Source organism: Colossoma macropomum, unplaced genomic scaffold, assembly GCF_904425465.1.
Source record: "Colossoma macropomum unplaced genomic scaffold, Colossoma_macropomum, whole genome shotgun sequence".
In the NCBI taxonomy this organism is placed as follows: domain Eukaryota; kingdom Metazoa; phylum Chordata; class Actinopteri; order Characiformes; family Serrasalmidae; genus Colossoma; species Colossoma macropomum.
Window position 1 is genome coordinate 41,149,532 of NW_023494793.1, and position 14,255 is coordinate 41,163,786.

At 40.3% G+C, this 14,255-nt stretch overlaps 1 protein-coding gene across 1 annotated transcript in view; it reads right to left on the reverse strand.

Moving 5' to 3' along the window:
- Positions 1-1,400: 1,400 nt before the first annotated feature.
- Positions 1,401-14,255, reverse strand: part of tnni3k (TNNI3 interacting kinase) — a 49,753-nt gene continuing 36,898 nt past the window's right edge. The window contains exons 22-25 of the mRNA XM_036579567.1: positions 9,590-9,649; positions 6,802-6,971; positions 3,202-3,281; positions 1,401-1,486 (exon numbers count right to left, since the gene is read on the reverse strand). Of these exons, the coding sequence (XP_036435460.1) occupies positions 1,413-1,486; positions 3,202-3,281; positions 6,802-6,971; positions 9,590-9,649 (384 nt within the window). The 3' untranslated portion in view covers positions 1,401-1,412. The remainder of the gene's footprint in view (positions 1,487-3,201; positions 3,282-6,801; positions 6,972-9,589; positions 9,650-14,255) is intronic.

Consider the following 14,255-nt stretch of genomic DNA (forward strand, 5'->3'; position numbering starts at 1 on the left):
AGAGTAGAATATTGCAGTTTTTCTCGATTGCGTGACGACTGTCGTCCGCTCAGAAGTTGTATTTTCAAAGCGGTTAACAGATAAAACTAAACAGAAGCCTGTTTTTCTTTGCAAGGTGGTCAAACCCCCATAAAAAATAAACACAGGCCACAAAAGATGACTGGTAACACTTGGCTGGCAACAATTTATTTGATCCCTGCTTCATAAGCTGTAACACAAATGACATTCATAACATGTAACGGCAGATGTCATATGCTGTCATGCCAGATTATGTACAGAAATAGCAGTGCCATGTTACCATCACTGGTAAATGTCATTAAATATGTCATAATGCTTGATGTCATGATGGCTAATGAGAATACAGCAAAAATAAGCATGTGATATAAGCTGTCATAATATCACACATTATGGCATTTGTCATGACAATTATCGTTAGCGATTACATGACATTGTTATATTATTGTACCATTACATGACATCTGCAATGACATGTTTATAGCATGGTTATGAAGCAGTGATCAGGAAAAGTGTTAGCCTTATTACAACCCTGCTACAACCATGACATAAACGTGTCATTGCAGAATATAACAGTGACATCATGTTGTGTCCTATGTGGTTCATAAAGGTGCTGAAAGTGTTTAGAAGAGTATTTTCTATCAGCTGTTGCAAAACGTTTTCTTGTGTTTTAGACGGTTATCATAATTATCCAATAGGGTTTCTCTGGTTTTATGTAAGATCTGTGTTTACTGTTTTGACAAAGTGAGAAATCAGTGAACGTTACGAGAATGTGATAACATATTTGCAAGAGAGCACTTACGCAAAGAATGTGACGACATTTCGTTAAAGCAATCGAGTAAAACTAATCTAAAACAATCCAACAATGAGAATGAGAGATAGGGAGACAGAGGGGGGATACAGACAGAGAGAGAGAGAGAGAGAGAGAGAGAGAGAGAGAGAGAGAGAGAGATGGGGGACAGAGAAAGGGAGAGAAGAAAAGAGAAAGACGGAGATAGTAAAAGGCAGAAAGATAGAGAGAGAGACAGAGATAGTGAGAGAGAGAGAGAGAGAGAGAGAGATGGGGGACAGAGAAAGGGAGAGAGATAGGAAGAAAGAGGAGAGAAGAAAAGAGAAAGATGGAGATAGTAAAAGGCAGAAAGAGAGAGAGAGAGAGATGGGGGACAGAGAAAGGGAGAGAGATAGAAAGAAAGAGGAGAGGAGAAAAGAGAAAGATGGAAATAGTAAAAGGCAGAAAGATAGAGAGAGAGAGAGAGAGAGAGAGAGAGATGGGGGGACAGAGAAAGGGAAAGAGATAGGAAGAAAGAGGAGAGAAGAAAAGAGAAAGACAGAGATAGTAAAAGGCAGAAAAAGAGAGAGAGAGAGAGAGAGAGACTGATCCTCCACACAGGGTGCCGTTAGCTGCTGTCCTCAAAGCTGGCGTTGCTGCTGCAGTGGAACCTCATGGTGCTCATGGGATCTGATACGTATCCTACGGCAACAGCAGGAAACACAGGGTCAGCAGTCTGCTCTCCATCACAACCTCAAACACACAACACAGTCGCTCCCCTGAAGCCCAGCGCTCCTCACTCCACACTACAGCCTCACGCCTCCAGCATCCTCCCGGATCCAGCACACAAATTCACAGATACACAGAAATTCACACCCTGACAGTCACCTAATGAAGGACTTCACAATCAGCTGCTGAGCTGAATTAGGTGTGCTGTTACCAGGGCCGGGCATCGTTTCTGTATTAGGGATGCACACTGTAAAAAGTGTCTCATCATCTACTTAAAAAAAATACTTCATGTGGTGACAAGCAGTTGAACTAGTTTTATTCAACTAAAAAAAAAAGAATCGTTCATTCAAAGTATTTATTTAGGTTGAATAAAACTAGTTAATTTACTTGTTACCACATGAAGTAAGTAGATCTGACGAGCCACTTTTTACAGTGTACATTAATATCTGAATCAAATCAGCATCAGCAGATATTTGCTGTTCAAAAAATATCCACAAGGGGCAGATGTTTAGATTTGACCAATATTTCAAACTGATATTGGATGATGTATTTACCGAACTCCAAGAGAGAGCAGAAGGTTTAGGTGCTCCTGGGCTTCTCCGCTAAAATATCTCCATTTTATTCATTTCACTGCATTTGTAACTCTACAGAAATAAATGTTACGCTGTAATTTCTCTGTAATGCTAATTCAGGCAGATTTAATCCTAGTTTCTACATTTTATAAATGTTTATGCGTCAGTATTACCAGTACATAAAAAAATATCAAATATAGGCACAATTCCCATATCCGTGCATCCTCATTTTTTATGTTACCATTGGTTAACTTGCATGGAGTATTGAAACATTCCATCTCATTCAGTGCCAAAGTTCAATACCTAAGCAGCTCCCAGTATCAAGACTGATTGGCTGTCCAATGTAAGTTCTGTAATCGTTACCAGCGCTTCTTGATTAGTCCGGAACCTGTTGCGGTCAGTAAATGTACACACTTAAAGCACCTGGCACTCATTTCTAATTTAAGCCACGTCCACTTTTAGTTTGCAATCATAAGGAAGGTATTAAAAACAGCATTGTTCAGGAATCAGTACCGAAATCAAGCTATCGGTATCAATATCGAAAAATTATGAACGTTACAGTGTTAGTTATTAAAGCAATAAGTTCAATGTAAATAATTTCTCTCTTACCCAAAATGTGGTCAGTTAGCTAAGACATGTTTGATGTCTGAAGTTGGTTCTTTAGTTTTAATGCTGGAGCTACGAGGCTAATATATCTAACAAGTAATGGAAGCGTAAACTGCCACTGTTATTATTTAACAACTCGACACGGTTTACAGTTTGCAGGATGCTAATTGGTGGGCTATAGGCTCCCATTTCCTGTTTGCTCACTAAACTACTGCTCTAAAGCAGGGAAGATATTGGGCCTCCAATAACTTGCAATGAGGGACGCTGCTCTATAACTTACCCTCAGCCCATTCGCACAAGGAGCAGAGTGTTGTTTGCTGATGCCAAAGTCAGTTCAAATACAACAAAATGCCTGAAAAACTGATTTTTCACACAGAGACTAACAAGAGAACGAATCCGCCTTTAAACCCTCCTGGGTGTCATTATGCAAGACATTATGAATCACATTTTGAAGTGGCAGGTTCTACCGCAGTGATTCACTCTAAAGGGAACTAATTAAAGAAGACGAACCGTTTCTGTCCATCGGAGGGAACTGCATGTTCCTCCTCAGCTCATCCAGAGACAGACCCTGAGAGAAACGCCGGCCAGAACTGCAAGAAAGAACAAGCAACGACTTAATACAGAAACTGACCAGTGATAAGTTTGGACACCAAAGCGGAGAAGAAGGTTTTTCCTTGTTCTGTTAACACTGTCCACATTTTAAAGCTACAGTCAGTACATTAAAACTATGAAATAACACATACACTATATGGACAAAACTACTGGGACACCACTTCTAATTATTGAGTCCAGGTGTTTCAGCCACACCCATTGCTAACAGGTGGATAAAATTAAGCCCACAGCATTGCAGTCTGGACAGACAATCACTGGCAGTAGAGGGTCGTACTGATGAGCCCAGTGACTTTAAACACAGCACTGTCATAGGATGCCACCTCTGCCACAAGTCTGTTTGTGAAATGTCTGGCCTGCTAGGTCTGCCCCCGTCAACTGTACGTGGAGCAACAACGGCTCAGCCAGGAAACGACAGACCACACAAACTCACAGAGTGGGCCGCCGAGTGCTGAAGCGCACAGTGCCTATCCTCTGTTAATTCACTCACTAAAGCGCTCCAAACTCCATCTGGAAGCAACATCAGCAAAAGAACTGCACGTTAGGAGCTTCACGAAATGGGTTTCCATGGCCGAGAAGCTGCACACAAGCCTAAGATCAAAATGCTCAATGCCAAGTGTCGGATGGAGGGGTGTAAAGTACTGGAAACTTCTGTGGAGTGTTGAATCACGTTTCTCTATCTGTCAGTCTGATGGACGAGTCTGGGTTTGGCGAATGTTACCTGCCTGACTGTACTGCGCCAACTCTACTGCTGTGTCTGATCCACTCAGACCAGCGCAACACACACTAACACACCTCCACCACGTCAGTGTTACTGCAGTGCTGAGAATGACCCACCACCCAAATAGTACCTGCTCTGTGAGGGTCCATGGGGGTCCTGACCACTGAAGAACAGGGTAAAAGGGGGCTAACAAAGTATGCAGAGAAACAGATGGACTACAGTCTGTAACTGTAGAACTACAAAGTGCACCTATATAGTAAGTGGAGCTGATAAAATGGACAATGAGCGTAGAAACAAGGAGGTGGTCATAATGTTATGCCTGATCGGTGCAGAGATGAAGTTCCACCACCCAGACAAAGTAAGTGGTTGAGAGATTCTTGCAACACATCCACTTTTTCATTGCATTCAGGAGGAGTTTAGCATTGATATATGTGCTAGGAGACTAAATATGGTGAGTAGCAGAGGTCAAAACACCCTGCAGTGGTCAGGTCTGCAAACGGACACCTCGGGTCTACAGACAATAGCAACATGAGTCATCTTTTCTCTCCAGCTCCTTCCTTCAGTGGATATGTTGACCGTTGCTTAGCTTTCACCACAGACACTGATTCAGCATGTGCACATGAAGAATTAAGAGCTGGCTGCTAGTAAAGTCTCCCGGTGTGAATGTCATGCATGTTTTATTGTATTAGCTTGGCTTTGTCTCCTTGGCGCTGTCTCCTAGCAACCACACTTTAAAGTGCTGTGCTGAAGTGTGTTTGGTGGACGGTGTGCTAGTGACCATGAGAAAGGGCAGAGCAGCCTGACCATCAGATTCAACTTTAGATGTCACATACTGCCCCTGCAGAGCACCTACCCCAATTTAAAAGGGAAATCCACCGACTTTTGAAAATTATTGCATAATTAAACTGAAAAACTCATTCAGAGCGGTTTTATGTGAAGTTCTCTGTTCTAGAGGATGTTTTCGAGTCAGAACTGTTCACAGTGGTGGTGATAGGAACCAGACATCCACCTCTAAAAGCTCCCTCACAGAAAGTTATACACAAAGCTTGGCCTTTGGTCTAAAGCATATTTTGGCAAAGAGACTTGTGCTGTAAAGCAAAATAGTTTCCAGAGAAAACTTATTTTTTCAGATCTTCCACTATTTCACCATCATCAACATTCTATAGGTTCACTGGTGGTTTTGGATAGTAAATAAAATGTCTATATTTGTGTTGTAGTCATGGTGACCCTTTGTTCCTATCATCACCACTGTAAAGTGTCTCTACAATTTCTGAGTGGAATTTTCCTATTATCTCAAACCAAAGCTTAAATCCAGTCCTAGTGCTGGTCTTTACTTATGATAACCATTGTTTTTGGATATTGGAGCACTTGTATATAAGCTATAAGGGACCATCAACATAATGTATGACCTATTTAACCTCACTGCTCTGCAAGTATCTGCCTGTATGAGAGATCAGTGCATCTCATATACACAAATACCTGTATAATTAATCGTTTGAGAGTGGTTTGGTGTGAAATGCTCTGTTCTAGAGAAGCTTACTGACTCCGATTTTACAGTGATGGTGATAGGAACCAGATGTTGCCATGTCTACAACACAAATAGAGCCATTTTATTTACTATTCAAAAACACCAGTAACCCTACATGTGTCTGTTGAGTTTTTATGTGGAATGTTGATGGTAAAATTTTTCTTTGGAGACCATTTTGCCTCACAACACCCTGCATGTATCTCTCATGATGAGGTGGATGTCTGGTTCCTATCACCACCACTGTGAACAATTCTGACTCGGTAAGTTTCTCTAGAATTTCACACCAAACCACTCTGAATGACTTCAACTGAACTATGCTTTCATTTTTGAAAAACCTGTGGAATTGCCCTTTAATGGACACACATTCTACATTTTTCTCAAGGTCCACTTAAGACTTCTGTGTGTTTATGTACCAAAAACAGTCTTAATTCACTTTCACATTTCATTTTCAACCTCATTTCTTTCCTTTGAATTAAACCAGTTGTTTTTGAGTGTCCTTATGACTGATATATGTAAATGAGCTCTGGTCTGATTGGCTGCTCTGTATTGGGCCTCATTCAAAAAGCAGCCCAGCTGAAACACTCCTTATAACTTCAGCGTGAGTGGGCACGGCAAAACTACTATAGGATGAGTAGTATATGTGTACATTCAGTGGTTTTTGTGACAAAAGGAGTGAATTCAGAACAGTCAGTTATAGCAACTTAGTTTCCATGTATGGACTGTATGGTACATTTTAAACTTTGAAACTGATAAATCAATGTTTGTACAATATAATTATGTCGCCTCAAAGCAAGAATGGCCTGGGTTCGATTCCCGGCCGGGCAACCGGGGTCATTTCTGTGTGGAGTTTGCCTGTTCTCCCCGTGTCTGCGTGGGTTTCCTCCGGGTACTCCGGTTTCCTCCCACAGTCCAAAAACATGCAGTCAGGCCGATTGGACATGCTAAATTGCCCCTAGGTGTGAATGTGTGTGTGACTGTGTATGTCTGTCTGTCTGCCCTGCGATGGACTGGCGACCTGTCCAGGGTGTATCCTGCCTTCCGCCCAATGACAGCTGGGATAGGCTCCAGCACCCCACCGCGACCCAGAAGGATAAGCGGTTTAGATGATGTATGTATGTATTACCACAGAGCAGCTTTATGATCACTAAAGCTGAAACAGTGAAAATCAAACTCAGAACATTTCAAAACAAGACGAGGTGTTCCCAAACTTCTGACAGGCAGTGTGTATGTATGTGTATAAATGCATGTGCACCTCTGGCTCCAGGCTGCGTATGCCCGGGTGTTCAGGGCGTACTCCAGCTCGAACCGCGAGCGCAGGGCTGCTACGTGGCTCCGGCCGGGACTCCCGCGGCCCAGCAGGCAGTCGGACGATGCCGAGGGGGACAGAGAACCACTGCTGTTACTGGAGGCTGGAGACATCAGCTGCAGCACACAAAAACAAACACATTTATACAAAGTACAGCACTGTGCAAAAGTCTTAGTCCTGCCAAACCACTGCTTAAAACTATTTAACTGGGCGGTAATTACTTTACATTACTATACGGACCATTCTGCTGAATTAGTTTAAGGATTATGTTCTATATTTGTGATCTATTTAAACCCAAGACATTAACTGAGATAGTAATAAGCTGAATACATACAAAATCATCATTAAATGACACTTTCTACTGGGAGATCCCAAACTATCCCAAACCCTAACTCCTAAATTTACACTTGTGAGAATAATACTTATAATTATTCTTTTTGTATTTTTTCAGCGTTTTTTCTGCAAGATCTTTTTTATGTCCGTTAAAGTGAAGTTGAATGATTTAGAATTAAATTGTAGTAATTTGCTTGTTAATTTGTAATTTGTAAATAAAAAAAAAAATGCTGTCCCACGTTTTTATGTCACTACTGAAAGGCAAAGTTTTAGTCTGTGGGCGGAGCCTTATTTTAGCCACACCCCTGCATTTCAGAGCAGGAAGTGAGGTCTCTGTCCCTCATGGTCACATGGTGAGCAGTTAGACCCCATTATTTTGAAGTAAATGTGTCACAAAGTCTGTAAATCAGTGTGAAACAGATTTTATTAAAGTTCTTTTTTGCATTTTAATGAAAAATATGATTTTATGTGTGTTCAAAGCTGTGTTTGCTAGTCATGTACTGGTAAGTGTACTTTAAGTTCTCATAATGAGCTAAATTATCACTACCGAAACAGTCACTACCGAAACAGTCACTACTGAAACAGTCACTTGATTGTTTTAATAGTGACAAAATGGAATGTTCAATCATTTATTCTAATAAAACACACATGTTTAAGCTATAGGGCCCCTCAAAGCAAAAGGATTTTAAAGTCCAAATGTGTTTTCAACTCGGACTTCAAACCAGTTCAGTCGAATGATTCACATTATTATCGAACACTAGAAGGAATACAAATAAACAAATTACTAAAATAAGCAGAATGTGTCGTTTTCAGTAAAGTTACTGCTATGTGTCTGAGAGAGACAGTAGAACACAGGGTTGGTTCTTGTTCTCCTTAAATTTTGTTTATAGAATTGTTTGTAGAATTGTTTATTCTAGCATCTTACTTACCTGCCTTATTACCCCACTTATCTGTTACCTCACTGATCCCTTTCTCTGCCACTATACACCCTTTTAACTGCTGCTGCCCTCAGCACTTTAACTTTAGACCCATACTTTGCACAATGTAAGCTTTACAGGTATGACTGTGTGTGTGTGTGTGTGTGTGTTTGAGTGAGTGATGGTAGGAATGCATGTTTTATTTTATTTTATTTTATTTTGTTATATTTTATATTCATTTTATTTTATTCACTACATGTAAATGTCTGTCTGGTACTGTGCACTGTGAGCTCCTGTAACCAAAACCAAATTCCTTGTATGCGTAAACATACCCAGCCTATAAAGCTTGATTCTGATTCTGATTCAATGTAGCTAAAACCACTGCATGGGTTTATTCAGTTCCACCAGCAGCACACCCGATTTAAAGGGCTGTGGAGCTGGGCACTTGGCATGGTGACCTCAGGCCTTACATACAGTGTGTGTGCACAACTGACCATTTGCAAAACAATGACCGACATTATCAGCCAACCACAACTGTCTCTAAATGTTCCTTACTCCATCAAGCTAAAAATCTCCCCAGAACAAACCTGCAATGAGAATGGCGGCGGCAGTAAATCAGTCAGTAAGTCAAACTCACACTATCCTGTTTTTATTTCATCCCTGAAGCTGAAAGAAAATTGGATTAAATTCTTTGAAAGACGAAACTCACAGCTCAATATCAAAACTATAAACAAGCAGAATTATACTGGCTGTAAGGTCAGCTACACTGTATCTGGGTTACTGTATTTGCTAAAAATCATTTTAATATGATTAATCCCATTACAGAAAAATATTAAGATCAGTTTGCTAACTAGTTAGCTTCTAGTTAGCTGTCCTTGGCTTATCTTGATAAATCAGTCAGATTAAACAGGACTGCACAGCATCCTTGTAAAGATAAATATTAATGCATTCTTTGTATTGTTTCATTAAAGTCTGCTGAAAGACGTGTAATAGATGACACCTCGACATCTAATGCTAAGTTTAATCTAAGTTTCTGATCATCTAATCTAAGTTTATCTGACCCCAGAGCCTGTATAATCCTGTGTGTTAATAGTTTGTCTCTGTAGTTTGTTTAACTCCAAACTCCAGATGATCAGGAGTCAGGCATCACACACTCCTCACTAACGCCGTTCACCATTCCTTACTCTAATCATTCTGATTGATTTACTGCAGCTGCTGTTCTCACTGCAGGTTTGTTTGGAGCTTTTTGTTCAGCTGATGGAAGAAAGGAACACTTAGATATGACTGTGACTGTACGAGAGGAGCGTCAATCATAATTTTGGAAAAGGTCAAAGTTATGTGTCAGTAATGAGTTCACATTAAAGAAGCTGAATTCACTTATTAGAAGGGCTGTCTGGACATACAGTGCAGGATCTACGTGACATTTCTTACATTCTAAGAGAGGCTGATAGTCAATAAAGGAATAAATTCAGGATTTTCTGTACCTCCACATTACACAGACACTCCTCCAGCTTAGCCACAACCTCAGAGAACTCAGGCCTTTCCTGAGAGAGAGAGAGAGGGGGAGAGAGAGAGAGAGAGAGAGAGAGAGAGGGAGAGAGAGAGAGAGAGAGAAAGAGAGAGAGAGAGAGAGAGAAGGGAGAAGTTAGAGAGAGGGCAGAGTGAGAGGAAGTGAAGAGATGGAGAGAGAGAGAGAGAGACAGGGTGGGAGGATGAGAGAGAGAGAGAGAGAAGGGAGAAGGAGATAGAGAAAGTTTGAGAGAGGGCAGAGTTAGAGGAGGTGAAGAGATGGAGAGAGAGAGAGACAGGGGTAAGAGGAAGAAAAAAGAGAGGGAAACAGGGTGGGAGGATGAGAGAGAGAGAGAGAGACAGAGAGATGAAGTGGCAGGAAGAAAAAAAGAAAAAAGTGAGAGAAAGTGAGAGAGAGAGAGAGAGCGAGCGAGAGAGAGAGGAGGAGGAGAGAGAGAGAGAGAGAGCATAATGTTCCCATTAAGGAAGTAACCAATTAACCAAAAATTATGAAATCAGAAGAGCTTACATAACACACACACTCATCAAAGCAGAACAACTTCAAAAGAGACTGAGTCAGATCTGCTGCGTCAGAGGACACACACACACACACACACACACACACACACACACACACACATACACACACACACACACACACACACACACACACACACACACAGTGTCTGTCTCTCATGTTTTTATCTCATGCACCAACATATGTATGTACATGTAGCTCATGTGATGTGCTGTTACACTTATATACTATACATCACATACATATATAATATACATATATATTCTGTTATTATGGTAATGAATGATTTAAGCCTTAATTAAACTGATAGAAATGTAAAAGTATAAAATGTGGTGTGAATCACAACAGAGTTAGAAAAGCACTCCTCCCTTCTTAATGAACCTATGTCACACTGCGTTAAGAGGGACTTTTATTTTGACATACTGCAGCACTTCGTAGAGAAACACACATCTGGCTGCATCACAGAATAATGAGAAAGTTTGAGATACTATCTCAAAATAATGACTTTGTGTCAGGAATTGGCTTCCATTATTCAGCCGGTAATGCGATCATTTATAATTAATGTCTGTATGTCCAGCATTCAGTCCCATTCATAAAAACCCAAGATGGGAATTTTCCTGATCTGTTCAGAAGGTCAGTATTGATGCTGATCACAATCCAGTGCATCAGACTGTTGCATTGTGTTAGTAATAAAGATAAACCATGCACTGTTACACCCAATACTGCATTACTAAACCTAATAATTGGCCCTAATTGATCACAATAATCAAGTTTACTGTGTTATTTCGCATAAAATCTTGACAAATATCTACCTCTGAATAAAAACTAGGGATGCACTGATACTGACTGTGGGCCGATATCTGATATCTTTCATGTACGTACCACAGTTTAGCACAGTAGCCAAGTGTGGCCTAAACATTCAGCTATTCTGGAGCTCAATAAATACAGTTTGAAACATGGACCAAACATCCGTGTGATGCCAAAATTTTGTATAAGCAAATATCTCCTGATACCGATATGATTCTGATGTCATTGTACATCTCTAACAAGACGTAAGACTGTTATAAATGATATTAAGATTACTTTTCATGGAGACTTAAAGGAAAAGTCAGAAACTTCACTGCGTGTCTTGTAATGGCTGGTATGATCTGTGCCGCTTGGGACGCACTGACTAATTTTGTAGATTTAGGCCCAAACCCACTCCCCCCCTCACCCCTACCGCTTGGCCCTTAGCCCTGTTTTGTGCGTTCACGTCTAGGGGTAGGGTGTCCCGATTTTTATCGAGATAGAGGGGTAATGCGAAGTGTTAGGGCTACACGACCCTCCAAACGGAGGTTTTTCAGAGACTCCAAACAGAGAGTTATGAGAAAAAAAGGAAAACTGGCAAGATGGAGAACAAGAGACCAAAGAAACCCACAAATGTGAGAATTTTCTCTGTTAAAAATTACAATAATCACTGTATTATCTTAGTTTAATGTCGTTTCAGTGTATTATGGTCGTTTTCTTCACAACAAGCATAAAAAATCGCTAACAACATGCTAACGTCTTGGTAGCTAGCTAGGTAACTTTCCCGTTCCATCTTAAATAGTCCAGCAGTTCTGACGACTGAAGTGCCAGAATGTAACTGCTGCACCATTTGAGGTGGAACGGGAAAATTCGAACAAGAAGCTGGTGAATATCCGACTTCAGCTTCATATCACTGAAGAATTAGAGGTGGGTGATAATAAATAATTGTACCCCCTCTTTGAAAACATATGATGCCCTAAATGTAACTAAAGCCCAGCAGTGAGGAGCTGAACTTTACCCTCCTCTGCTGTCACTGCAGACTGGCAGGGTCGCCTACAGAGCAGCACTAGTAGCTGTGAATGAAGTAATATATATATATATTTTTTTATTTGAGGGTCTCATTTCATAGGGCAAGATTTCAACCACTACCCCTTGTAACTCAGTTCCAATGGGTTAGGGTGACACTCGAAAACAAGGGATAGGGGTAAAAAGAAGAAATGGGATTGGGCCTTAGCGCCTTATTTCCATACTTATGTATGTAATTATGATTATCACTTTTTTTCTTTTCTTAGCATTTAATGAATAAGTTTTTAGATTTATCGTATTCCTCTTTATCTCTACTTTTCAAAGAACGATACACACCGTTTGCATCTGATTCCCCAACAAAAAAACACATATTTTTAAATACACAGCCACTAAAAAACTACTTTCCTAATCACACTTCACTAAAAGGGCTTTTAAGTCTCTCTAAAGAGCCTGAACTCTTTTCTCAAAGCCAATTAAAGCAGTGCGTGTGCTATAAACCTGCTGACATGAGAAAGCTCTGGGCTCTAGAGGGGCAGGCAGGTTTGACACAGATTTAGCCGCAACTCTGGAGAGAGAATGAGTTTGTTCCTGAGGGAAATGTTTCACTAGCAACACAAACCTCTACAAACAGGAAGAGAAAAGTGCTGAGAGAAGGAGCCTGGAGCTAATGATATCTTTGCACGTGAGATCATCTCAAATCTGGTCAATATGTCTCAAATTTTCCACAAATCTTAGAATATTCAACATAACAACAACATAGCAATGTAGAGAATTAACTATACTGATTCGCTTTCAAAGTAAATTCCACAGATTATTCCAAATTTCTACATAATTAAATGGTTAAGATGTTAACAGAGTCATTCAGAGTGGTTTGGTGTGAAATTCTCTGTTCTAGAGAAACTTACTGAGTCAGATTGTTCACAGTGGTGGTGATAGAAACCAGACGTCCACCTCTAAAAGCTCCCTCACAGTTACTACAGTTTAGTACATAAAGTGGTTATGAATACACTGCCTGATGTCTGAGACATTACTTTATGATGACTTTCAGAAGATTTAGGCTAAAACATATTTTTAAAACACATTCATGGTGGAGGGATACATGCAGGATGCTGTAAGGAAAAATAATACTCAATTTTTTTTCAGATTTTCCACTATTTTCCATCATCAACATTCCATATAAACCCAGAGGACTTGTGTAGGTTCACTGGTGGTTTTTAATAGTAAATAAAATGTCTATATTTGTGTTGTAGTCATGGCGACCCCTGGTTCCTATCACCACCACTGTAAAGACATCTGAACCATTTCACACCAAACCACTCTGAATCACTCTGTTTACATCTCAAACACTGAATTACGCAGAAATTTTAAAAAAGGTGTCACTTTTTGCAGAACAGGGATGAACATAATTATTCTGTACAATTATTTTAATGTTAAACTTTCTTCTTCTAGTAGTAGTAGTAGTATTTAGTAGTAGTAGTATTTTTGGGGGGACTGCATGTGCTGTTAAGCTGATATAGTGTCTCAGGTTCAGCTGGCTGAATAATAAATTCATACATTGTAAAGTTTTGAATCAAATACCAACAACCTCTTATGCTACTGCATGCAATAAACAAATGTTAACCCTTCTATTGTTTTATTTTTCATGTATAACAATAGAAAATATTGTTGTGGTGATATTTGAATACCATTGTTTGAAAGATGTGCATATTCTAATGAGAAAAATGGACTTAATGACCATCTCTAGTGCACGCTGCAGTAATAATCATCCTACAGCCTCGTTATAATGATCCTCAGTGGGATGGAGCTCATTAGGAGGATGTAGGGAGTCGTGGGCCGGAGGTTAGGTAACCAGCCTTGTGTCCGGAAGGTCGCTGGTTTGATCCCCTGAGCCGACATGACATGACTGAAGTGCGCTGTTGATAGGGCTGCCCACCGCTCCAGGCAGGTGTGCTCACTGCCCCCTAGTGTGTGTGTTCACTAGTGTGCATGTATGTGGGTGTTTCACTGCATGGATGGTCTAATTCCTCTGTGTGCAAAGTACAGTTGACCAATGGTTCTGAATTCTTCTAGGGAGTCGTGATTTGGGGTTATCAGACCAGCTGCTTTAAAAACACCAGTTCGCACGATGTTATGTTTAAGTTGTATTACATTATCACTGATTATAAAATATATTCAGATGCTAAAACAGAGAGAAGTTAGTGTTTATTGTAATGATACAAAGATATGGGAATCGTGGGCCAATAGCCAATACTGTTCATCTGCCACTGCTCATACATAAACATTTATAAAAT